The sequence below is a fragment of the Drosophila persimilis genome, unplaced genomic scaffold (genome assembly GCF_003286085.1).
Source record: "Drosophila persimilis strain 14011-0111.01,24,50 unplaced genomic scaffold, DperRS2 tig00000000-arrow-pilon, whole genome shotgun sequence".
Lineage (NCBI taxonomy): Eukaryota > Metazoa > Arthropoda > Insecta > Diptera > Drosophilidae > Drosophila > Drosophila persimilis.
The window spans coordinates 26,975,301-27,001,350 of record NW_020825288.1 but is presented as its reverse complement, the minus strand read 5'-3'; the positions used below and the strand labels follow the sequence as shown (position 1 = coordinate 27,001,350).

The 26,050-nt window shown below is 42.4% G+C and overlaps 2 protein-coding genes and 1 long non-coding RNA gene across 4 annotated transcripts; 1 reads left to right on the top strand and 2 right to left on the bottom strand.

Moving 5' to 3' along the window:
• Nucleotides 1-239: 239 nt before the first annotated feature.
• Nucleotides 240-5,526, bottom strand: LOC6594720. Its single transcript, XM_002019369.2, has 6 exons — nucleotides 5,351-5,526; nucleotides 4,894-5,069; nucleotides 3,197-4,830; nucleotides 1,136-3,136; nucleotides 941-1,065; nucleotides 240-867 (listed from the first exon to the last, which is right to left on the bottom strand). The coding sequence occupies exons 2-6, from the start codon at nucleotides 5,006-5,008 to the stop codon at nucleotides 705-707; spliced, it is 4,038 nt and encodes a 1,345-aa protein (XP_002019405.1). The 5' UTR covers nucleotides 5,009-5,069; nucleotides 5,351-5,526; the 3' UTR covers nucleotides 240-704.
• Nucleotides 5,527-7,674: 2,148 nt separating this feature from the next.
• Nucleotides 7,675-18,563, bottom strand: LOC6594722 (probable serine/threonine-protein kinase kinX). 2 transcript variants are annotated; one of them, XM_026994661.1, is made up of 6 exons: nucleotides 17,649-18,563; nucleotides 11,812-11,991; nucleotides 11,218-11,729; nucleotides 10,920-11,142; nucleotides 10,640-10,850; nucleotides 7,675-10,567 (listed from the first exon to the last, which is right to left on the bottom strand). In XM_026994661.1, the coding sequence occupies exons 1-6, from the start codon at nucleotides 17,830-17,832 to the stop codon at nucleotides 8,146-8,148; spliced, it is 3,732 nt and encodes a 1,243-aa protein (XP_026850462.1). In that variant the 5' UTR covers nucleotides 17,833-18,563; the 3' UTR covers nucleotides 7,675-8,145. The 2 variants fall into 2 exon arrangements, with proteins under 2 accessions (XP_026850462.1, XP_026850463.1); XM_026994662.1 differs by lacking the exon at nucleotides 17,649-18,563 and adding an exon at nucleotides 14,437-14,904.
• On the top strand, nucleotides 14,799-15,127 carry LOC113567318. Its single transcript, XR_003409402.1, has 2 exons — nucleotides 14,799-14,854; nucleotides 14,925-15,127. It is a non-coding gene; the product is annotated as an uncharacterized LOC113567318 (long non-coding RNA).
• Nucleotides 18,564-26,050: the final 7,487 nt, after the last annotated feature.

The window sequence follows — 26,050 nt, the reverse complement described above, 5'->3', positions numbered from 1 at the left end:
GCCCTCTGTTCCCAGGTGCGCACTTGATTTCATTTTGTTTATTGAATTATTCAAGCTCTTTAAAACTGTATCGACTCAAAATCACTTATATGGCACGCACGATATGAGATATGGGATTGAGCAATTAATTGGATAAGGAGAAATCGAAATCTCTAGTTCAACTAAATCTTTCTTTTCTTTTGGGGATAAATGAAAAAACGTAACAAAAAGAATCGTTGGCCATTCTGGAAAATACTTAGTTGAGTTAAACAATATAATATTTTACTAAATCATAATCGTTTGTCGTCTTAAAAATTGAAATGCTCTATGGGGGGCTGGGGTTCTATGCTATAACAATTTAAGCATTTATGAAATTCTTATCACAAGAATTTTGTTTCACAAAACGTGGATAATTTGTACATATTTATAGTAAATTAAAAGCCAAAAACACTTAAAATAATTTTACTCTAAAAAGGTTTGGGGGGGGGGGAGAGACTTAGCTTTTTTGATATTCAAACACGACACTGAAAATTTTCTTTGTGTTCCGCCAGCTACAATTGTCGTAGTGTCGTTGGGAGTGGGGGATTGGGGGTTTAACATTTTTTACGTGTTTTTCGAATGTGTTTTTTTGTAATTAGTTTTGCAATATAACGATGTTAGTTAACGCTGGCCCGGCGAACTCAGTCCAAAGTTCAGTTTTACATGAAGATTCCATGCACACAATGTCATAAGGCGGCGGCATTGGCGGCATCAGTGACCCCACTGGAGTTGAGTGCGTCATTCGCCATGTGGGTCTCGATGTCGACTCGGCAAATCGGGCAGTGTTTATTGGTGACTAACCATTGATCAACGCAATCGGTATGAAATAGATGCATACAGGGAAGGCGGCTAGAAGAGCATAGAAAACCCCCACTTGTATTACCATTGCCCTGAAGAATCTTAAGAATCTTAAGAAACTTACCGCACATCGTTCTCGATCTCGAACAGAGACAAGCATATAGCACACTTCTCCGCGTCCTCGTCTGATTCGCTGGGTCGACGCAAACGGCGGTACTTGTGGGGCAAGGTATTGCGCTCAATTGTTTCCTACAAGAAAGGAAGAAAAAATAACCATGAACCCGAATATTTTGCATATTTTAGCTGCCATCTGGCTCACCAAAGTGGCCCCCCGATTTGGACGTGCTGCTCCAATCACTATCCGTGAGCCGAGCGACAGCGGCGTTGCAAGTCCAATTTCCAAATGCAGCGGCGAGTAATGATGGTGGAACATATGATGATGGATCGCACGCTGACGCTGCAGATGCTGCAGAACCGGCGGGGACTGCTGCTGGGCCTGAGGCTGCTGGTGCTGCACTTGCATATGTCGCAAGTTTGACTGAGAGTGCTGTGGCTGGGCAACGGATACGGTCGTGGCCTGGCCACCACTGGAAGGTATCTGCTGGGACGGAGCCGCAGCACTGGCATTGCCATCGTAGGGCGGATAGTAGGCCGGATCCAAGCTAGAGACCGGCCCATTCCTGGCATGCACGCAATTGCAAATGCTGTGCAGGTAGCGGGTCCGCAGACTGCTGGTCAAAATGGGAGCATTCGAGGAGAGATCAATGGGCGTGGGCGTCATGTGGCGACGGTGCATTTCCTGCATGCTCTGCTGGCGATACCACAGATTCTGATGTACCGGATATGGCGGCGCCGGTGTCAGCGAGGTGGCCACAATGGCACTTGCTCGATGAGGGGGATGTATGTGCGCGTGCATTTGATTTTGTGGGGCCTGATGACCTTGATGCGGCTGCGGCTGATAATGCTGCCGATTGCTGTACGCTGCCTCCGACCGTCGCACGCTGAAAGGCGGGGAGCCACAGTAGGGAATGGTGGATCGACCCGAATACATTTCCAGCGGCGGAGGAGGCGAGACACCAGCAGCTGCCAGGTTACCATTAGTCGTTGCCACAGGCGGTGGCTGGCTCACCAAGCCGACAGATGAGGCGGCATTTATAGCATGGGCCATGGGATGGGCTCGGGGCACGATGGGGAGAGGTGATTGGCCTCTATCCAACCGATTATCCATGTTGGTTTCTGCCTCATTGTGAACACTGGCCAGGGACAGGAGCTCGCTGAAGGATTGAGCTTGGGCCGCAGCCGCTGTTGCCGCCACAGCGGCAGCACTCATAGCGCCACTTAACGAACTCCGGCTGCTACCGCCTTGTCCGCCCTGATAGTGCGGATGCGGATGTGGATGTGGATGCGGATTTGGGGGCTGCGGACCATGCGGATGGGTGGGCGAATACACTGCTTCCATTACTGTGGGCAGTGGAGTGATCGCATAGTGAGGCACGTAATACGGCTGATAACGATGGTAGACGTTTGCTGGACTAGTGCGTCTACGTTGTGACTGCTGGCTCGATTGCTCGGCGGAGCCAGAAGTCGTAGTGGGGGCGGCTCTGGGCATACGACTGTAGCCCTCTGTGGGCGTGGTCTCTGGCGCCGCTCCAAAGAGCCACATGGATGGAGGAGTGATCGGCTGAAAGTACCGCTGCGAGTCCAGGGTGGGACACCGAGGAGTGCAACCTGCAGCTTGACGGGGAAAATAGTTACTCGCTGCCGGACCGGGCTCTTCCATCAGAGGGGCGGGTGCTTGCGTATGATTATGATCGTAGCTGTAGTTGTGATCGGTAATGGCCGTTCGATCCGGCAGCCCTCCGCTATAGAAGCCAAATGAGGTGCCAGCATTGCTCGGCTCTGTCCGGCGGTCCCTTCGAGGGTATGGAATGGAGTAGGCATAGTTGAAAATGGGACGTCGTTCCAGGGCTGCAAGTGGCTGTTCCCACATATGCTCATGTTCCCGTGCCCATTCCCGGGCTCGCTGCTGTTGTGTTTCATTAACGGCGGCATCATCATCAGATGTCAAATCAATCGAGAGTATTGGCTCTCGTGTCGAGTGCACAAACACCACATCGTCATCATTGGAGTCGGATGACCAATCGTCCAGTTGCAGATCTGGAGCAGTGAGCACAACATCACCGCGGTTCAAATTGTTACGCCTGCCCGTGGAAGTGGAAGCCTGATTCTGGGTCTCCCCAGGGGACTGCCTCTCTCTTGGTCTACCCACATAGGTAATTACGCAAGATCCGTTCAAGGGCTGCTGCGTCTGCTGTGAGGTCTGTAGGAGGTGGCAAACATATAAGACTGCATAGGATGTTTCTAGTATGCAATTACTTACCTGCTGTAAGGAGCTACCCGCGGGCTCGGCATAGGTGGGATGCCTTGTCCTGCCCGGCAAAAAGGAATTAAAGTTCGTCGGCGACAGTTTTGTGGTGGAGTGGGAAGAGGATGCTCCTTGAACCTCCAAGCGCGGTTGTTTTCTGGGTGGATGCGCAATTTCGTCAATGGAACGCACACGATTTCGAATAATACCACTGTTTACATTGGCGCCATGGGAGCTTCGTTGGCCTGTGGTTTCTTGTCTCCGTCTCTGCTGCTGCACCCGCTGCTGCTGCTCCTGTTGTTGCCCCTGCCCCTGCTCCTGCTGCTGATGCTCTTGCTCCTGATCCGATGTAGTGGACGGAGAAAGAGCATCAGCAGCAGACGCATCAGACGATCTCTGAGGCGGTCGAAGAGCCCCGCACAGATCTCTAGTCCCATAATCCACACTGCAGGTTGTGTGTGTAGCCGTAGAGCAAGAAGCGGCGGACACAAAAGTGCTATCTGGAGGCGCCCTCGTCGACACATCTCTGCGGCTATTGTAGTAGTTATGATCTGTATGCCGATCAGTCAGGTTTTTGTTGGTGTTGTTGCCCCGTACAACAGGTTCAGCCGGTTTCGATTGGGGAGGACGATTACGCATGCGAAGATCCCAGCCATCATCGCTACTATCGTTCTCAGGCTCCAAGACGTTCGCGAGCTGCTGGTAGCTATTAAATAAATTTGTCTGCTGTCGCCGAGCTTGGGCACTAGTGCTCGGTGTGGCGTCTAGTTCAGTGGCCGAAGAGGAGGAAGAAGCATCCCCGTTGCCGTTGCCGTTACCGCTTCCGTTTCCGGAGCGATTTGCTGCCTGCATCGCCTTCTTCTTGTGAGCCTGTATCGCCGACGTGGTTGTAGTCGTATTGGTAGTGCGAGTGTTTGCAAACTGAACGTGCTCTGTATCAGAAGCACTGGATGTCACATCATCGTAGGCACTGGAAAGACCAGAGCTCTGGGGAATATTGCTACTACTGGCCTCAAAGGGGCTGATGCTCAGCAGCGAACTGGAGGGCATCTCGTAAACCACTGCGGAGGCATCCATTGCGTGGTCTTCAATTGCTGCAGATGGCCAAGTGCCGTTGCCAGAGGCAGAGGCCACCACTGCATGTGCATGTGCATTTGCATTTTCATTCTCATTGTCATTGTCCTGTTGCAACGACAAATGCTCCCTCAGTGTTTCAGTCTTCTGTTGTTTGGGATTTGGAATGAGTCCGGGACCGGAGTTAACCGTCGTCGTTGGCAGAGTCGACCCAGTCGATGTCGACGATGAGGGCAGCTCAAAGAACTGAGGCGGTGACTCTTGAGGCAGGCTCTGAGTGGAATGCACCTGGTCTGCGTACCGACTGGTGCTGGCCGCAGGTGACACCTGACAGCGGCACAAAGTTATGACAGAACTGCATTTGTCGCACCGACCAGAACTCGTCCTATAGCTTGAGCTGGCTATTTCGCGATGTGATGCCACCAGGGCCGTATAGGAAGGCGGTGTGTGGGACTGGAACGTGGTAGCACGGCTACTAATCGACTCGGCGGGCGTCGACATGTATGGGCCCATTAGCATGTAACTATCACGCGGCTGTTCATATATGGAGTATAGAGTATACGCAGGGCCGCCATCTGCAAGGGTTCCAAAATATTAGTATTACCCATAATTGGACTGGAACTAAGACTCCCCCTTACGAGTCTCCTGGTCTGGATTCTGACCCACATTTCCGTACGACATGGAAACTCGTGGATGGTGTGTATGCTGCATGTGTGCATGTCTGTGTCCAAACTCCTCCTGCTCATTTTCCATGGCTGCTTGTGGATTATTTGTCAGACAAATCCGAATCACAAGGAATCGTTCCTACACTGTCCTGAAAGCACAGAATACGAGTATACATCTGTTCGAATGTGTATGGTAAAGCAACATATAACGACAGAACAGTCTCGGCTGGCTATACATACTATATGTGTCCACATATGTACACATATGTAAATATATTACATTGCCTACACACATCCGCACAACATTGCACGCACAACAAATTTGCAATATTGATTTATTACTTTTGAAAAGGGAGGAGCAGGATCAGGAAGGGGACAGAACAGAAACAGAAGCAAAACTGTCACTTGAAAAGGCAGTGAAAATACGTACATCGAACCGAATGAATACCCTAAAATACTTTACTCCAACCATGGAATACACACTCCAATTGGCCAGTGGCCATTTTTCGTCCAACTAATGACCAACAATTAGCCAGTTTTAGGCAGCAGATTGCACACTTATCCAAACAGCTGTGGAAATTTCGACCCACCTGCTGCTGCTTCTTCACCTGAACCCCTTTTTAACATCGAAAATTATTATTATTAATTTTTAGACCATAGTTTACTCGCGAAGCAGTGTGACCGTATACAAATAATCCCATACACCCATGAAATTCTGAAATCGATAAATTTTCTTCTCAGCTGATTTGTGGCCCGATACCTAAATTCAAAAATCTTACGTTCCGTTCGTTATCTACTTTGTTCGAATCCTAAATCCCCCATCTGGGATGAATTGTTTATAATTCCTATCCATAAGTTAGCAAGTCTGACGCAGGGAATTATAGAACTGCGCCCCTCAACACGGATTTATGGGGCGTAGATTAACTATTCCTTGTAGGAACACTTTAGGGTCTGGTCTGGTCCTATACCATAACATATCCACCACTAGTTTCGTTGCTCTTCTTAAATCACATGCCTTAACCAAGATAAGTAATTGTATTTGTGTTTTGAATGCATGCTAGTTAGTTTAGTTCTAACATCTAACTTTCTTGCCGGTGCGTCATGCGGCAGCGTCCCTCGGCCGGTAACATACACATGTAGGTACAATCAAACAAACAGTTTCAGTTGGCTGATTGATCTGTTTATTGAGCTTTTTCTTTGTTTTTTTACGGCCATATATGCATTAAATAATTGAAGTCCTGATGCTCGACTTTGAGACTAACAACACAAGATTTAACATTTTGTATATTTTGCATTTTTATTGACTTTTTTTTATGTATAAAACAATATCGACTCTTTCGTTTGTTGAAGGTTTACTTTATCCTTGTCGCATTTTTATTTTCCTTTTATTTATAGCTCTTGCAGCAATTATGTTTAAACAAATTTGTCATACAAACATTTCAATTAATTGTATTATTCAGTTGATTTATCAATTAGTTGCACTTTTACTCCCCACTTTCCCCTGTCCGGTCGGTCTCTTGTTTTTGTCGACACTCTCTCTAAAGCAGCTCTTAACCAGTGTTCGGTTCGGTTCGGTTCGTGTTCAACAGCTTAATAGATTACTCGTAACGTAAGTTTAACGGACATTCGAAAACTAAGGATTTCATCTCAAATGAGTGTAGTAGTATCGTATCTTAGTTAATTTGTTTTTTGTTTTGTTTTTTGTTTCGTTGCGAAACATTCCTCACAGCTTAACCAATAAAAACGAATGCGATTCCATATGCTCAAATTGTTTTAATGCAAACCTAATTGCTTCTGTAGGAATAGATCAATAGTTAAAAGTGTTCTGGACGCCGTCGTTTTATAAATTGTATGTTCTTCAACTTTAACTGAACTCGAACTCGATGCTGTTTTGCCATCGTTTCATCTTCGTTTCATTTTTAGATTTTATAATAAGGATTTTTTGAGTTTTTTTATACTTTTTTTGTATTTTTGTTGGGTTTTTTTGTTTTGTTTTAGATGGAAGTTTTTAGTGTAAGTTACAGTTTACTGGAAAAATAGAAGTATTGATGGATTGATGCACTTGACATTGATTTTGTGGGACGTAAACAAATAAAGATTGTGGAAACTTCCTCCTCCTCCTTCTGGCGGCCTTAACAGTACTTTGAAGTGTGGTGTGGTTGTTGTTGTTGTTGTTGATGGCACAGCGTCATTTGATAGATAGATTTCTTCAGGTGCATTTACATTTACATTTTATATCACAATTTTTGTTAAATATTATCATAATTATGTATTTAACACAATTTCTTTTGTTTGTTTGTTTTACCTTTATTTACGCCCAGCAAAAATTGTTCAGCATCGTTAAATGTCAAGAACAGAACCCTTAGGTTTCTCTATAGTGCTCGTGTTTTTTGTGTTGTGTGTTAGTGGGGGTGTACATTTCAATGTAGAATCTTTTTCTTTTGTCAGGGCTTAAAAAAATATACACTCTCCAAAAGTTTTCGAAAGAATGCTTGTAGCGGACCAAGAAATTTCAACAAATGTGACGAAGGGCAGACTTGAAACTGGAATAAACATATCTGCTCGCCGGAGTTTCTTGAAAATATCTTAGTTATCGCTTAAGCTATGCCTGTGGCTGTTTGGATGTGTTTCTTTATAATTATTGAACTCGATTTCTTTCTTTTGCCATCGGTTTTTCGAAACATAAAGAGACTACACAAATTGTCAGAAGTTACATGGAAATAGTACAGGATTATAGGACAGAAAAATGTTAAATTGTTAATGCATCTCTCGCTTAAACACTTCTTGTATTCGTTTTTATTTTTCATAATAAAAAATTATAGTTCAATACAAATTACAATTTTTGAATCTTTTTTATAAAAAAAGTACGTTTTTTTATCTTGAACGACTTTGGCTTTTCGTTTCCAAACAGCGTAGACAATTGCTCTTTGAAGGCCAATTCCATTCGCTCTTACAATCTTCTTGCTCCTTCCTTACCACAATTTTATATCTGTATCTGTATTTGTATCTGTTACAATGACGGAATTTTAAGTAGGATTTTTCGCTTTTGCGTTTCACGGTTTAATGAAATGTTGCACCAAACAAAGCAAAGTTATAGAACTGGAAAGTTGAATTTGAGAATGTGCGTAGAAAACGCCACAAAACTATGCATTTTGGCGCAGTTATGAAAAAAAAGATACACATTTCGAATAGCGGAAAGGCGGCATAGGGCATGGGGCCACTAGCCTATCCACTAGCAGTTGCAGCTTCACAATACTCTGACAGATCGTGGGCTCGCTGTTGCTGCCGCATACGCCGCTGCAGCAGCAAGCTCTCGCTTGGCGGCGAAAGACCAATGCGGATGTTGGGCAGCTCCTCCATCAGCTGGGCTGCCTGCAAATGGACCGGTTGTGAATGGGCAAAGCGACCACTGCCAATTCGTGGCTGCTGTTGATGATGGGACCGATGCACAGCGGCACGCGACTGCGAGTGCGGCTGATTCATTCCACAGCTGCGCATTGGGGGGGCGTTTGCATAGACGCAGTCCTGGCGCCAGTTGCGGATCTCGGATGATGGCAACGTTGACTGCTCATCGGATGGGGGGGAGCCGCCACTGCCGCTGCTGCTGCCAGCGCTGTTGTTTCGCTGCGGTGGTGGCTGCATTAATGGAGCTACCTTGTAGCCAGCGGCACCGCCGCTGTGCGAGAAGCTACCCAAATAGTTCCGCTGCTGGTTGCCGTAGTGGCCACCGCCGCCGCCAGTGCTAAAGGGCGGGCGGTACCTCCGATAGCCAGCGGCCGGCTGCTGCTGCTCCGAGTGATGAGTGCGATAGCGCCAGTTTTCTGGTTGCCTTTGACCCGAAACCGACACCGAGACCGGACCCTGACCCTGACCTTGGTACCGTGGCACAATGTATCGTTGCTGCTGCTGCCGCTGGCGCTGCTTTCGTGCATAGGCACTGGAAATAGATGGCAGCGGTTGCTTAAACACTGTTGAGCTATTGCACTGTGGCTCCATTTCATCCTCTCCTTCTCCCTCGTCATCTTCATCGTAGTCATCGTCATCGTCCTCATCCTCGTCTATGTCGGCATCCTCGTCGTTCTGATATGCATCGAGTGCAAAATAAACATTACGTGTTGGTTTGCTGTAGACGACTGTCTGTTGCTGTTGCTGTTGTGTTTGCTGTTCGTGTGTTTTACCAAAAGTCGTTCGCATTGTTGTCTCCTCAGCTGCAGCTGCAGTTGTCGTCGTTGGCGCGTTTTTGATCGCTTTCAAATCATCATTATCATCATCTCTATTATCGATTGGTGGGCATGTTGCTGCTGCTGCTACTGCTGCTGGTGTTGCTGTTGCTGTTGTTGTTGGTTGCACTGCCGCTGAGTCGACAACAATATTTGCAGTCTCATAAATTTCAGGTAGCTTTTCATTTAAATCACTAATACTATCCAATAGTTTAACATCATCATCATCATTATCATCGCCAGTTTGCTGCTGCTGCTCACATTGTTGCTTTTTTATGTGGTTTTTAATGTGTGTTGTTGTAGTCTTAACTGGTGTTTGCTTCTTGTTATTATCGGTGATGGTAGTAGCACTAATATCACTTGATGGTCCTTGCTTCTCAGCTCCATCAACATCATCCTGCTCTTTCGTCTCCGTCTCCGTATCTGTATCCTTCTCCTTCTCCATCCTCTCCTTTATCCACATCTTATTCTCCTGCGCATCATTGCGCATTGTTGTTGTTGTTGTTGTTGTGAGTTTAGCAAATTCACTTTGCTTCGATTTTTCGATATTATCCATAATAAGATCTTTCTCATAAACATAACCATTCTCTGGCTGCTGTTCGATTTCATTGGCTTCGCCAAATTGTTCCACTTTAGCTTTCAATTGGTTTCGATTGTCAGCATATTTATTTCGTTCTTCCTCCTTCTCCTCCTCTTCGTTCTCTTCATCATTCTTCTCCTCCTCCTCCTCCTCTTCCTCCTCTTCGGCAATATCATCGACGCGTTGCTGCTGCTGCTCGTACAAATAGTCATCGCCCTCATCTTCGTCCAACTCGCGCCAATAATGCTTATAATGTTGATAGTCCTCGCTCTCTCCCTCATCGCCCTCGCTGACGCTCTCCCTGTAGCGATCCTCGTGATCATCGCCGAGCGACTCCTCCTGCTGTTGCTGCAGCTCGCGCTGCTGCTGATAGCGACGTGTCGACTTGGCCCACTCGTCGTCATCATCATCCAAACGTCCAAAGGCCTCGAGTGCATCATCGTCATCGTCCTCCTCGTGAACATTCAACGTCTTGAATCCTCCACTGCTTGGATATATCGCAGATGCGTTGCGTGAAGCATTCCTGGAAGAGTGACGGCTGCTCGTCCGCTGGCCATGAATCGAGGACATACGCCCTCCATAGCTAGACAAGACCCCAGCCACCCCAGCCACACCAGCCACAGATGCTGGTGCTGTGCGCTGTGAACGATTGCGAGTGTAATGAGAGGGCGGCTTGGGATTATAGTTCTCATCGCTGTAGGCATCCATGTAGGCCTGTGATGGCTGGTAGATGTTGGGACGCTCCTTCATGTAGTCGTAGCGCATGGAGAAATGCTGCAAGATCACGCGCTTAACGGCCATGGCGGATTCGGCAAACTGCGAAATTTCCCTCGCCGACTGGTGATTGCTAAAAGCCACATAATAAGAGATACGATACATCAACAACTGTCGCGATCCTCAGTGTTCTATTATTAATTACCGTCGAATATTGCTTGGGGTATGCAATGCCTTGTGGCGGCCAGACTGCCTGCTGGTCGGCGGCTCATGCTCGCACATACGAATCCAATGATGGTTCAACACAGCCTCGGCGCTCAGACGCTTAGAGGCCTGCTTGACAAGCAGACGACTAATCAGGTCCTTGGCCTCATCGCTTACATCGTGCCACTCGGCCTCCGGAAAGCTAAAGGATCCTGGAACAGACACACGACCATTTAAAATCAAACATTAAAGCCAAATCTAGGCGAACGGCGACGACTTACCCTCTTGAATGGACTCGAATAGGAGCTCCTGGCAGGTGCGGCAGTTCTCACCGCGATTCCAGCCGCAATCCTCTCCACAGTTGCCCGAAAATGGCGGATAGCCACATAGCAGGATGTAAGCAATGACTCCCAAGGACCACAAATCGCACCTCTTGTCGTAATAGTTTGCCTCGCCCACAAACAAGTCGACAACTTCGGGGGCCATAAATTCGGCGCTTCCGACCTGTTAAAAGCGGAACAAAACGGGCGATTAAGATCGTCAGATCACAACAGATGAGATTTATTCGGGTTTAATTACCGGTGTCAGTAGCTGGGGAGTGGCTGCTGGCGAGGAGACATCCGTGGTGAACTTGATGCCAGAGCCCAGATCAAAGTCGCAAATCTTGATCGGACACAGCGAGTCGGTTTTCACGCACAGAATATTCTCTGGCTTGAGATCACGGTGGGCAATGCCCTTCTTGTGCAGAAAATCCAATCCGGAGGCAATTTCCTTGATTATCTGCGCAGCCTCGTGCTCCGAGAAACAGATGTGCTCCTGGATGCGCGACAGCAGAGGGCCGCCATTGATTTTCTCAAACACCAGGTAAAACTTCTCGTCGTCTTCGAAGAACTCGATCAATTGCAAGATGCCCAGATGTCCCTGACAATGGTGGAATGTCTCCACTTCTCGGAAGACACGCGCACGCGCATGTCCCGGTATCTTATCAATAACCTTCACAGCATATTCCAAGTCGGTGTAAATGTTAACGCAAGTTTGTACCGAAGCGTAAGCGCCCTCGCCAAGTATTTCACCGGTCAGCTTGTAGAGTTCTAAGAAGAGGTTGCAAATACAATAGAAATATATGTACCTATGTATTCGAAGTGCTGCCACATGCTGCACCACTCTACTAACCTTGAAACGTTGACGAATGAAGGGAGGAACTGATGCGTTTCTTGCGGCGCTTCTTCTGCATCTCCTCCTTGTGCCGGTTGAGCTCGACCTGCCGCTCCACCTCGGTCATGTTGGGTGCTTCACTCGACTCATTGCCCGACACATCCTCGCTACTGTAGCGCGTCAGCTCATTTTGGCCGTCTGTAACGAGATCGAGATCAGACATGAGCCGATATGTTGTTATTATTTTTCTGTTCCCTATTTATCAATGCATAAAAATAGTAGCGAAGGAATTCAAAATAAGAAATACTTTTGCCCAACTGCGTAGAAAGCAAATCGCGTGTCGTAAACAGGTCGCAGCCGCCGCAGCAGCAGCAGCAGCAAGTGGTTATAAAATATGTAAAAAATAAATAATACGCGCACACAAAGGTTTATAGAAAAGTTCTGGATGGAAATATACAGAGGTTTGTCTGAAGCTAAGTCAGGCAGCCGGTCACAGCACCCCACACCATACCCGAGGGCGATAGGAGTATGGGGGACGGCTGACAATCAGCTAGCTTGATAGCTTTTTTCTTTTCTCTTGTCGACTATTTAAAGCCCGTTGCACTCCTTGGGGGAATATCTCCACCAAGATCGGAGAGGAAGCAGTTACGCCGCACTTTGCGGTTTAAATAATAAAATATCTGGTACTTGACTGGTAGATGATGGGCTGTTCTTAATAGACTTAGTTATGGTTCGAGTCTCATCCAAACGGTTTTTGTTGCGACCCCAGGGGGGAAGTGAAGTCGTCATCGCGTCATTCGCCAATAAGCAACGCGTCTCGTCTCGTCTCGTCTGTACGACCTCGATGCTGTGCTCTCCCTCTCTTCTTCCGGACTTCCTCTCGCTTGCTTACGTACACAGCACAAAAGTGTGCGCACGGCAGGCGGCTGTCGATTCTTGTCTAAATTTAAATTTGGCCTATTTATTGGGAAGCTTTAATTGTTATCAATTGCGTAGATAACTTTAAAGATACCAAGCAAATATGCAAATTGTGAGCTATGGAATTTTCCCTTCTAAATCACGGGATTGCCGGCCGGCTTTTCTCCCTCATTCCATTCCAATGCATCTTACTTATTGTTTGAAAAGGAGGATTATATGGCTACGATCTGTCTGAATGAAGAAGAACATACAGGTGCAGCTGGGTGCTCAAATCAACTGTCAAGTAAACAAGAGGCTGGCTGATAGCTCAACAATTCACAATCAAGAGCCAGAAAATAACCTTGGAGAATAGAATCGTGGTTTGCGAGCAAACATAATCAAGTTTTCAAAGTGCCATAACAATAAACACACAGTCTACGTATGGAAACGAAACGCAGGAGTGTTTACGGTGGCAAAGATTATGCGAATAAACAAATTGCCGATAAGAGTGAACTACGCAAAAAGCGAGTACTCGTATGGAACAATGATAAATTCAATACAAATTTTAAAAATACATTTTTTTGGAAGATAAAGCCGGGGAATAGTAAATATCCCCTCACTTGTATTGATACAAAAACGAGCTGTAAGTGTATCAGTGTGTAAAGATTGTAAAGTTTCCTCTTCGTACCCTACCCTACGCTTCCCTTGTGCTGCTTTTATCACTAGCATGGACTGCTGATGGAAGGAAAAAAACATGCGGTTCGAGCTTTTCGCAGAGAGAGTGAAAGAAAGAGAGAGAGCCCAATTTGTGAGAGCGAGAGCGAACAGCAGATAAGGCGTATCTCTCTTTCGGTATTACTTCATAGCATGGCATGACGAAAGTAAAACAAGGGGACGCAATGAATGAATACACCGTTTGGAGCGCTCTCAAAGTGTCAACTATGGGGAGGAAGAGGAGTGGGGTAAGGACGATCCCTGATCCTATTTAAAGGGATCATAAATGGTGGGGTTGGGATCCCCTCCCAGACTGAAGAAGGGCAGACGGAAAGTTCTGTGAGCTGTTACTCTTCTGCTCTTTGCGCCACCTTCTAGTTTTTTGCATCTTGACTTCACGGACAGAAACACACAGCCGCACAGCCACAGCCACAACAGCAGGCGCGATATGTGAGAGTGAATGTGTGTTTGTGTTGTAAAGAAGCAGAAAATTATTGCGCAGCAAAATGAAATTGTAAAAGCAAAAATTAAATAAAAATGGCGAACCAACGCAAAAGCGACGACCGACAGAAAAAGAAGAATCGAATAAACAGCATGAATACAAAATTAAGAATAACAAGCTAGAATTTAATGCTTACGCCCCCCCATACATGTACATACACTTTTACTTTATTTACACTTTCAATATACAGATGATGAACACTGGGTCGAAGATATATGTATATATAGCCATTGCTTAATAATGCATAAACATTAACACATCGTATCGTCAAATCGAAATTAAAATACTAGCAACCTGCAAGGAGGTGGCGGAAAAAGTTGCCAAAACAAAAAATAAGAACCGGCATTTTGAAATGTTTCCCATATAACAAATCCATACATTGGCACCGTACTGAAGTACACACACACACAGGGTGAAAACACATGCATGTGCCGCGCTTCGACAGCGGCATTGGTAGAACTTTTAGAATATAGCCCATACATACACACAACACACACATGTATTTATTTCTACGCTTGTTTTGTATTTACCCAACATGTTTGCTGCGCTGTTGTTGTCTTTGTAGTTGTTGCTGTCGCTCTCTCGCCTTTTAATCGCAACGCAATTTGTCTAAGCAACGCCCGCCTCGGTTCTGTGCGGCACGTTTTTGCAATGCGTAGATAAAATTGCTACCGGTCTGTATTCCGGCTGCTGCTGGTTCCGCTACTTTGTAGTTTCGAAGATTGTATTTGGGGCTAATTTTAACCCTATTTTGGATTGATTTTCAAGTTAAAACGCAAAACGAAGCCGCCTCTGATTTCGATATCCACATCTTATTTCTCACTCACTAGGCCAGTTCTATCCACTAAAATGGCAACAAATCACGATGAGTGGAGCGCACGGAATATTTTCGACTATAGCTGACTAATGGGTGGAAGATAACGGAATTGGTTGGTGGCTGCGGAAAAGGTTTGGTGCACAATTAAACCAATGGGCGAAAGAAGTAATTTAAAAAATAAAAAACACGGACAAACTTTAGCGGACCTAACGTACTCGGCGCCAACGAGGAAAGAATCGAACACGCGCCCGTTCGCGAACAACGGACAAGCAGCAGCAGCCAAAAAAACTACCGCCGACGTGACGCGAGAGGGAGCTTATTTTGCCGGATGAGAGCGCGCCAGCATGAGAGCGAGAGTGTACTGTTGTTGTGACTTGTAATAAATAAGTGTGCTTATGTATGTATGTATGCCTGTGTATGTTTCTCTCTTTACACGTGCCAAAGAGCTATGTACTGCGGATAGGAAAAGAGCTACGCATAACCAGAAGTCTCCACAAAGTGACGCAGATATCGCTTAGGCATAGCAAATTAGCCACCAATAAGATTCTCTTATGACAAAGGAAATAATAGGGAAACCTGCCGGAAGAATAACAAATTCTGGTTGCACACATGGACGGATCTTGAAGATCAGGTTTGAAATGTTACATGACATTTCCACACAAAGAAATGCATGCGTATATTTATATACGCAACGGTAACCGGAATAATAAAAGTATTTTCGGTTTGATGCTCGTATTATGATTGAAATCACTCGGAACGTCCCGAAAGTTTCCATATACCGCATACCAAATCAACAAAAGGAATCAGCCGATACCTGCGGTGATAACATGGTAAATACAATGTATGTTATGTATATTCATACACACACAAAACAACACACATAAAAGCACAGCAAACAATTAAGAGCGTACGGAAAGCGAGAGAGAGAGAAGGAAAAAGAGAGCAACTAAAGCCACATCATTGATTAGCACAACCAGTTTTGACAACAAGTAAAGGCAGCTGCTTGCTTTGTTGTTGTAGCAGCCGCAAACAAAAACAGCAACAGGGAAAATAAAAACAAAGCAGAAGGTGGGCGAAGAGAACGGCGTATCGTGCAGTTAAGAGTGTGTGTTGAAAGAGAAGAAGAAGAAAGACCGGTATGGATTTAGCATGAATACACCTCTGTTTCGCGAAATCCATACGATACGTGATGCAATGAATACGAAATATACTGTCGAAACTAACACTTTACATATGAGAGCCGAATTACTCCCTAAGAGAGAGAGAGAGAGAGAGAGAGAGCGGCACAAAAATACAGCATAAATAACCCTATGGTATGGTACGGTACTCTTTGAATCAAACTGTCGGCTTCTCTTCGCCGCTAGTGCTGCTGCCACAGCTTTTTGAGAGCCACATAATATAGTTTCCCCGAATTATTTGTCGGAAATTTGATGAAACAACCACCTTTAAACAGGTAAAAACAAGAAAAAACAAATACTGATATTTCAAAACTATGAGTAACTAGTGTTTTTCTTTTTTAGCCTTTTCTGGCCTTTTTTGTCAACGGTAGTTGGCAGCACTGTTTCTCCACTGATTTTTATGTGTGTGGGCAAGCACAAACACCAATGCAGATTCTGTCTCACGTAGCTCATGGGTTTTGGGAGGTGGGATGGGAGCGCGAATAGGGGGACGGACAAACGAAGCACAGACACACCAACACTAATGCGTCGTCGACTTCTATAAAGTGGCCTGATGTGCGCGAATTCTTTCAAAAAGCAAAAACATGGAAAGGGCAAGGGAAATAACATTTATAGTAAATTTATTCGTCTTTTCCCCAAGTAAACAACATACATAAGTTGGCTTGAGTTTCAGCTGACTTTGTTTTGTTAAGCTAAAGGCATTGCCATATGTAAAAATTTCTCTCGCAGGGCTATCAAAGCGGGAGGGGAGCGTAAGGGATTTTAAGAGACGCGAATGTAAAGCTGCACGTAGGCACTGGCTGTCCTCCATGTTTTTATAGCCCAGCATAGAACAGACAATGCACAAACATATGCATATATATGTGTGTACGTGTTCGTGTGTGTGTGTGTATTTATTAAATAACATCGCCCTCAATCAAAACACCAGCTTGTACTAGCTTGTGAATTTAATTTCCGCAGAATTGTTTCATTTATGTGGTGTGAGGTTTTAGCTATTCCACTGCTCGTACGATTCGATTCGGTCCGGTCCATTCTATTTGAAATCTGCAATCGGCAATCTGCAGTTGCCCCCAAACTCGGTCAACATAGGAGCGTGTAGGAGGCAAGCAGCCGAGAGGCCGCTCTCATCGCTTTGTCTCTGTTCGCCCGCTCATTCGTTCACTTTGCTTTTTCCCCATTCGCTTTGGCCTGTCGTTCTATTTTGGGTTGCAATAAACGTCATCAAGAGCAATAAACGTCATCAAGGTTATATGTTATATGCAGGCTGCTCTGCCAGCCGCTCTGCCAAATCGTAGCTACCGCTATGAACGTCGTGTCGTTGTTGCAAGCTTTAAAAGTCTGTTACCATTACGTTTTTTTCGAACAAATTGCATGGACTTGTACCGTGGAGTGACTCATGTTATTTTAAATGCCTGACACATTCGACTCGTACTCTTAGATACTCTTTTTGTTTCGTCTTGCTTGATTGGCTCAATAGCAGCAGCTGTTGCTCCCCCCCGGTATTTTGTAGAAAAAATAATAGAAAATGTATTTTCGACCACGTCGATCTTTGCATATGCTCAATGTGCACACAACACATCGTGAACATGTAACAGCTAAAGTTTCTACTAAATAAGATAGAATCAATCGGAGCACGATGAAACAGAACGGAACAGGGAAGCCGGGCTAAGGAAACGTCGAGAACTTTCCCAACTATCAGTATAATGTTCTACCCCAATTAAGAGCAGTGTAGTCTCTAAATATTCACCTGATTGACTCTGGCTGCAGCTGTTATCCGTGTTGCTGGAAGAAACTCCACTGCCGCATAACCCACTGTCCCCAGAACCTCTGGGGTTGTTGTTGCTCCCATTCCCCGCGTTGGCGTTGCGAAGATGGTGTTGCTTCGCGCCTGCAGCAGCTGTGCTGGCATTTTTTTCCTCCAACTCAACCATATTTTCGGGAGTTGGACACTATTTGTAGCCAAAGAATGAACACCAGGCACAGTTTCGGCTTCGCTTCCCGATAGATGAACGCAATAGTAGCAACGCAAAAGAACAGGCTAGAAGGGGGTTTGGTTTGTGACGGCTTCCCCGGTCCGGTCCTCCGCCAGCTGCAAGAAACAGCGTTGATGTCAGCAGCGCTGCTGCTGCTGCTTCGGCTGCGTTGCGCTCTCGCTCTTTCTGCTGCTTCAGCTCATTCAAAATGGTGGCTGGTTGAAAATATTTTTTCTGCTTGATACTTTTTTTAATCCAATTGCCAAGAAATGCGAGTGTGGTGTGTGAATTAATTTGATTCTTTCGGTTGGGCTGGCTTGGCAATTGTATTCCTGATGGCGACTGCGTAACGACGGGTTTTGGTCAAATTTATTTGTAATTGGATTGTTGTTGGTGTGGGTGACTGCTGATTTCTCTCATCCCATCGGCAAAGCAAGCAAAATTTTTGGATTTATTCCTTTATTCCGTTTTCGACTTAATTATTTTTTTTTGCGTTTCACCTTTCCTTTGTGGGCTTGTGGCTGGCTGTGCAATAGTTGGGTGTTGTGTGGTGCAGAAGTAATTCTATTGCAATAATTGTGTTGTTTTCTGCTGGAACTGACGGGTGGTGTAGGCTGGTCGTTGTTCAAAATTATTCCTGCTGATTACAACACAAAAAAAATCGCTGAAATAGCGGACAAAAGCCGTTTTCTTTGCGTATTTCGCTTAAAAAGTATATTTCCCAGCTACCGATCCATTTTTCACGTTCGAAGTTTTTTTTCCGACAGTCAGATAATTCGATAGTCAGGGGGGACCGTGGATTTATCGCTGAAATGTACGGTCAGACACTCGCAAATATACCGTCGCATTTTCAAAATATACCGTTAATATACTGACGAATCCGAGTTCTACTTTACATATTCCTCGTTTTTTATATTCCGTTGAATATTACTAGATATATGGAACATTTAGCCATGCCATCATAATTTTATACGATTGATGAATCAATTTTCTATTTAACTGGTGTATTCTTAATACTTGCTTTTATTGCATTTTGCGTAAAAAGAGGTTTTAGCGAAATAAGTCAAACAAAAAACAAGTAGCGAAATAGGTCAATCAAAACAAACGAAAAGGGAAATTCGTTCATATTGCTTAATTTTGATATTCCATTGAATAATGCTGACTAACTTAATCTCTCAGCAATGCCCACATAGTTTTATCCCATTGATGAATAAATTTTCTACAAGATTGGATAGTTTTTAATCCTTGCTTTTATTGTATTTATTGTAAAAAAAGGTTTGAACGAAAAAGTCCAACAAAAAAAGATTCACTATGTTGCGTGTAGGCCTTTGTATACCCTATTTTGTTAATTTTATATGAAGATGAAAAGTGATTTATAAAGACCTTTTCTCAAATTGATATTCCTTAGACATATTAAAGTACAATATTAGTATCTTGTGTATATTTATGTCGATCCTGATACCTACCTTGGAAGACAAACGTATTCACAATTCTATAACATCCATTTGCGCCAGGGTATGTGTGCATGGAATTAGCAACATTTGTGCATGGAATTAGCAACATTTGTGTATGGAATGGGACTCATTGTTGCAATAGCGAAACTGCGGCGAATCGAGTATTGCCTATATTTCAAGCTATATCGATTTGCCCTCTTAACTTTATCCCATAGATAAATGTATTTTCTACATGATTGCTTCTTTTAATTACCTTAATGTATTTTATTTTGACCAAAAAACGGGTTTCAAGTAAATGTTGCCGCAACTTTTGTGTATGGAATGCGCAACATTTGTGTATGGAATGAGACTCATTGTTGCTAAAGCGAATTGGGGCGAAATGCGGCGAACTGCGGCGAACTGCGGCGAATTCAAAAAAACGACAAATTTCTCACATTCTTTGTTCCGTTGAATAATACTATCTATATGGAACATTTAGCCATGCCCACTCAATTTTGTACGATTGATGAATCAATTCTATACATGATTGGTCTATTCGAAATACTTGCATTTATTGGATTTCTATATAACATTGAAAATTAAACTAATATTAAATGTCAGCGATGTTTTTTGAACTACAGGTGGAGAACTATCGATTGCACTGTCGATGTTTTTCGAAAACCTATCGTATACTATCGATGGTGCCCACTATCGATAGCAGTGTGACCGCGGACTTATCGTTAAAATATATCGTCCCACAGAAATATTTCAAAATATACGGTCTCATTTGAAAAATATACCGAGTGGTGCGCGCCAAATCGAACTTTTTTGAATGTGAGCGACAAGGATTTAAATGTTGTCAACCGGGCCGTTATCTATGCCCACATAATTTTATACGATTAATGAATCAATTTTCTACTTAACTGGCCAGTTTTTAGTCCTTGCTTTTATTGTATTTTGACTAAACAAGGTTTAAGCAAAATAGTTCAACAAAAAAACAGTTGCAATGTCGCTGGAATTTGAAGACATAACGCTTGTATAGGCCTTTGTACACCTCTTTTCCTCAATTCTATAACATCCATTTCCCCCAGGGTATGTTAGCAACATGTTTGTGTATTGAATGATACTCATTGTTGCTAAAGCGAACTGCGGCAAATTCAAATTCGATTCAAAAAACGGCCAATTCCTCATATTCTTTGTTCCGTTGAATAATACTATTTATATACAACATTTAGCCATGCCCACTCAATTTTATACGATTGATGAATCAATTCTATACATGATTGGCCTATTCGAAATACTTGCATTTATTGGATTTCTATATAACATTGAAAATGAAATTAATAAATGACAAAAATACCATTTAGCACTAAAAAACACCACATGGGAGCGCGGCGAAAACCAGTATTTCTACAGTATGACCCTCAGAATATACAAAATATACTGAGTGGTGCGCGCCAAATCGAACTTTTTTGAATGTGAGCGACAAGGATTTAAATGTTGTCAACCGGGCCGTTATCTATGACCACATAATTTTATACGATTAATGAATCAATTTTCTACTTAACTGGCCAGTTTTTAGTCCTTGCTTTTATTGTATTTTGACTAAACAAGGTTTAAGCAAAATAGTTCAACAAAAAAACAGTTGCAATGTCGCTGGAATTTGAAGACATAACGCTTGTATAGGCCTTTGTACACCCTTTTTCCTCAATTCTATAACATCCATATCCCCCAGGGTATGTTAGCAACATGTTTGTGTATGGAATGAGACTCATTGTTGCTAAAGCGAACTGCGGCGAATTCAAATTCGATTCAAAAAACGACCAATTCCTCATATTCTTTGTTCCGTTGAATAATACTATCTATATAGAACATTTAGCCATGCCCACTCAATTTTGTACGATTGATGAATCAATTCTATACATGATTGGCCTAATCGAAATACTTGCTTTTATTGGATTTCTATATAAAATTGAAAATTAAATTAATAGATTGAAGAAAATGGACAAAAATACCATGGGAGCGCGGCGAAAACCAGTTTCTACAGTATGACCCTCAGAACAGCACCAAAATATACGGTCTCATTTGAAAAATATACCGAGTGGAGCGCGCCAAATCGAACTTTTTTGAATGTGAGCGACAAGGATTTAAATGTTGTCAACCGGGCCTTTATCTATGCCCAAATAATTTTATCCAATGAATTAAACTATTTTCTACTAGACTGGTTTATTTTAAGTACTTGCTTTTATTGGATTTTACCGAAAAAAAGGTTTTAGCGATAAAGGTCAAGCAAAAAAACCGAAAGAGAATATTGCAAATATTGCCAAATATCGTTGAAGTACCTTTATAAGTACCTTTAGAAGTACCTTTCTTCATTAATTAGAGCTTGGGATGACAAACATTTCCGCACTTCTATAATACTCTTTTTTCTAGGGTATGCAGAATATTACCGATTCATACCGATTCAGTACATACAGTTGACCCTCAGAAATATACCGTCTCATTTTCAAAATTTACGTTACCGATCCTTCCTTTTGAATTGCAACAAACCCTACGAATCTTTCACCTGGAATGCGCTAAAATGATTAAATTTCCCCTATTTTAGGTGGAATATTTAAATACCCCTTGGTCTACAATGGGTTAATCGTTCTACGTCAAAGATGGGATTTTGAGATTGATTTTCGATTTTGATATTCTATTTGATATTACTAGCTAGATAGAACCACTAACCACACAGTATATACTGTGTTGAAACAAATAAGTTTCAAATAAGTTTTAAACAAAATATGCATAAAACGTAAGTGGGAAGTGACGTAAATGTTACGTCATTTCAACACTTGTTGCTTGTCAACCGGTGGTATGAGTATCTTTATACAATATTTCCTTATATTAATATTAAAACTCTGTTTTTCAAGCTTTTTTTACCTTGAAGAGTTTTTTACCTATTCATGCATTTCATTTCTTTACTAAATATATCTCTATCCCGGTACCTGTTCTCTGGTCTATGTGGATTTAGGGCCTTGGGTAGTGCGTTAAATGTTTGTCTTACTATACTTACTATACTATAAGAATAAAAGGGAAAGAATGATAGATATTCTTCCCTTTGACAATATAAAGCCAAAAGAAAATATTTGAGTAAAACACATTTTTAGGTGATTATAATTTATTAGAATTTTTATTGACTTAAGGTATATATAAATAAAATATTATTCAAGTACAAAGTTATATATACTCATTAATATTATTTGATTCAAGTAAATATATTTCAAAGTGGCTGTTGTTTTTTGTTTATATCTTCTTTCAATTAAGTACAAGTTACTGTTCCTGCTCTATTTCTAAGGGTTCGCATAATCCTCAAAAGTACTGTCCACCGTCGGTCGAGGTCGAGGTTTGACATACCTGCAAAACATTGCAAATCGAGTCGCTATAAAGTTTTGAACCTTTGCATATGACCCGTATTAAAAATCACGAGTGTTTCGTCCGTTCTGTTCTACATGTATGTATTTGCATAGTGTCTTTAAGTTGTGAGGTTGTTTGCCACACGAACCCTGATCCGATCTGATCTGATCCGATGTTTAGTTCAAACCTTGGCCATGCAACAAATGTATCTTCCTTGTGATTTACGTTTAAATAATGAATTTTGGATCACAAACAGTAAATACGTCTTTAACGATAATTGCAGAGTTGAGTTAAACATATTAAGAACAGGGTTTGGGTTTCGATTTGTTTTAATTATAAAAATATTGTATCTGCATTTTACATGTTTTTGTTTTTGTTTTGTCTACTATCGTTTTTTGCTTGAAATTACAAAGTCCAGCCTTAAACAAATAATTTTCGTCACCATTCGCATTCGCGCACGCTCCATTATCCATAACACTCGGTTTTCAATTCAATTTTGCATCTAAACGCTACGTTGCCTTAACTTCAGTCCTTTCGCAGAAAATCTAACCTTAAATGTATTTAGCTCTTCTCCATCCATCCTCAATATCCTCAATATCCTCAACTTTCCTAGCATGCTGCTGCAGACACTAAACATAAATTCAATACACACAGTTTTCATATACGAGTAGTTTTTTTTTGTTTAAATATATCGAAGTTGTATATCGAATGTATACTCGCCGATTCTGCCTTCTTTTGCTGCCTGAACCTTAACCTGCACTGCACTCGTATTCCGACCAGACCATCGCGCTCTAACTACACTTAAAACTTCATCTTTGGCCACCGCACCGCACCTTCCTGACCTGCCTTCCTTTCATTTAATTTCAAATTTTTGTATACTCAATACTCTCGATCTCTCGATCGATCCTTTCCTGTAAATATGAACTGTTGTTTATCTATGGTTTTGTTTTTTGTTTTTATATAAATGCACTAAATGTTGCACGGACCGTTTGTCTATGTATACAATATATTATGATTTCTGTCTGTTCTGTTCTGTTCTGTTATGATCTATTCTGTTGTTTTTATACCTTCGCTAAGCCAATGAAATGTGAGAAAATATGTTTCTATTTCGTCATTTTGTTGTTTGTTCGCTTTTTATGTTTTGTTTTATGTTTTTTTATTTTGCGTTTATAAAATGCCAAAAATTTGTGCAAATTTCTAAAAAATTTTGTTTTGTTTTCGTCCTTCTTGTATTATACTAAAATATTTTGTAACTTTAAAATGTACTTTTCACATTAGATTAAATTTTTGTTTTGTTTTCGTTTTTCGTTTTTGTTTCATTTTTAAAATATTGCATTTATTTTATGTTTTTTGTTTTCTTTTGGAGGCTTTATCCCTGAGTGATTTAATTTCATTTGTTTGTCATTTATTGCAACTTTTTGTTTATTAACTTATTGTTTTATATTCTCTTACGCGATTTTAAGTATTTTTTTTTGCTAGGAGAGAGACCAAGAAAATCAATTGCAAAATAATAACTTTTCGTTTGCTGTGTGAAGGTCGCTTAATTATTTATAAATTGTCACTTTTGTTTATAAATTGTCTCTGGGCGAGGGGCTGACTGACGGCTGATGGGTGATGGGGGATGGGCGATGGGGGATGGATGATGGATGGGGTTACAACATTTGGAGAGTCGCCAAGTTAGCGCTTGCTTGGCCAGAAAAAACTTGTTAATATATTACTGCTGCTACCCTCTCTAATGTAGTAACTGTATTAAGGTTTTTTTGCATAGTGTTTTGTTTTTACTTTTTGGCTAACTTTTGTCTCGTGGTTCGTTTCGATTTGCTTCTATGTCTACCTGCTGTGGGGCCGGGGGTGGGGGCGGGGGGCTTGGCTTCTCTTCTTGAAGGTGTGCTAAAATATTTGTACTTCGCTGCAAGTGTTTGAATTACATTACATTCCACAGAAATGCACTTAGTACTGCTGCTCCTGCTGCTGCTCCTGTTGAAACATTACTATATTCCGAATGCGTCGAAAAACCAAACAATATTGAATGACCCTCTCGAGCTCGAACTCTGCAGGAGGTACTCTCATACTCTGCGCCATCAAAGTTCGAGCACGAAGGGTCATTTGGGAGTTGTGTGTCTGTAAATCTATATGTTCTGTATGTATCTGTATCTTCTGTATATTAGCGTATATTAGTTTGAAGCAGTCATATATTAACTATACAAGTGTACGTACGAGGATGCATATCGTATCATATCATATCATGAGTGAAGCATAGCCTTGTATGCCTCTTGTATGGGGATTCATGGTACGTTTATCGTTAATCTCAAAAATGCTTTGTATTTGAACAGTAAATTACGTTGTCACTCGCACGAAGTGTTTGCACTTTATTTCGGTTATTGTTTTATGCCTTTATTCCTATTCTGTTTCCTTTTGTTTTATATATATAAAAATATTGTTTTATACAGTTTACTTCTCGGTTATTGTTTCTCTTATTGGTTTAGCAAATTGCAATATTTGTTTGTTGATCTGCTGTGCCTACTCTCTGCTATCCTGCTATCTTGTATCTTGTATCTGGTATCTGATATCTGGTATCTGGTATCTGTGGCTTCTGTCTATATTGTTCTTATTTGTAATTTGTTTTGTTTTTCTTTCTTGTTGGTTATCAGTTATTGATTGGTAAGCTGGATATAGGTGTGTGTGTGTGTATCTATCTATCTATTACACATAGATATTGTTGCAGTTGCAGTTTTTTTTTTTGTGGTAGTTCTCTCTGCTCTAAAGAATGACGATGGCTGGAAGTTGGGGGCATGCAAAGATGCAAGTATTTTTCTTGTTTGTATTGCATTTTCTGTTTAGTGTGTGTGTGTGTGTGTCGCGTAGGAGGTTCGGTTCTCCTTTCGTTCAAGTTTAAAAGCTTAAAATTACATGACCTCGAATCTGAGGGGTTGGTTGCTCTGAGGGCTCCTCCGCTCCCCTCTACTACTGCCTATTGGTAAAATAAAATACAAGACTAGAAATAAATTTCATTTTAGGGTTTCTTACTTCATTAATATGCGCAAAAGAGTGAGTAATAGTAGGTGGGAAACCAAAACTCAATGAAACAATGAATCGTACGAGGGGTACATGTACAGACCAAGACAACTCAAAAGGCAAATCAAAATGGTTGTTAATTGCACATAAATTGATTAAAATTAAGCAAATTAAAAACTTATATTCTTAGAACAGCTATCGATCGATAGTTTTTCAATTGTTTTGTGTGTGTTTTGGGTTTTTTATGCAGCAATTACAGATCACAGATCCTCAAAGAGAAATGAAAGTAACTTTTTTTGTATGGTGGTATGGTATGGTATGGTATGGTA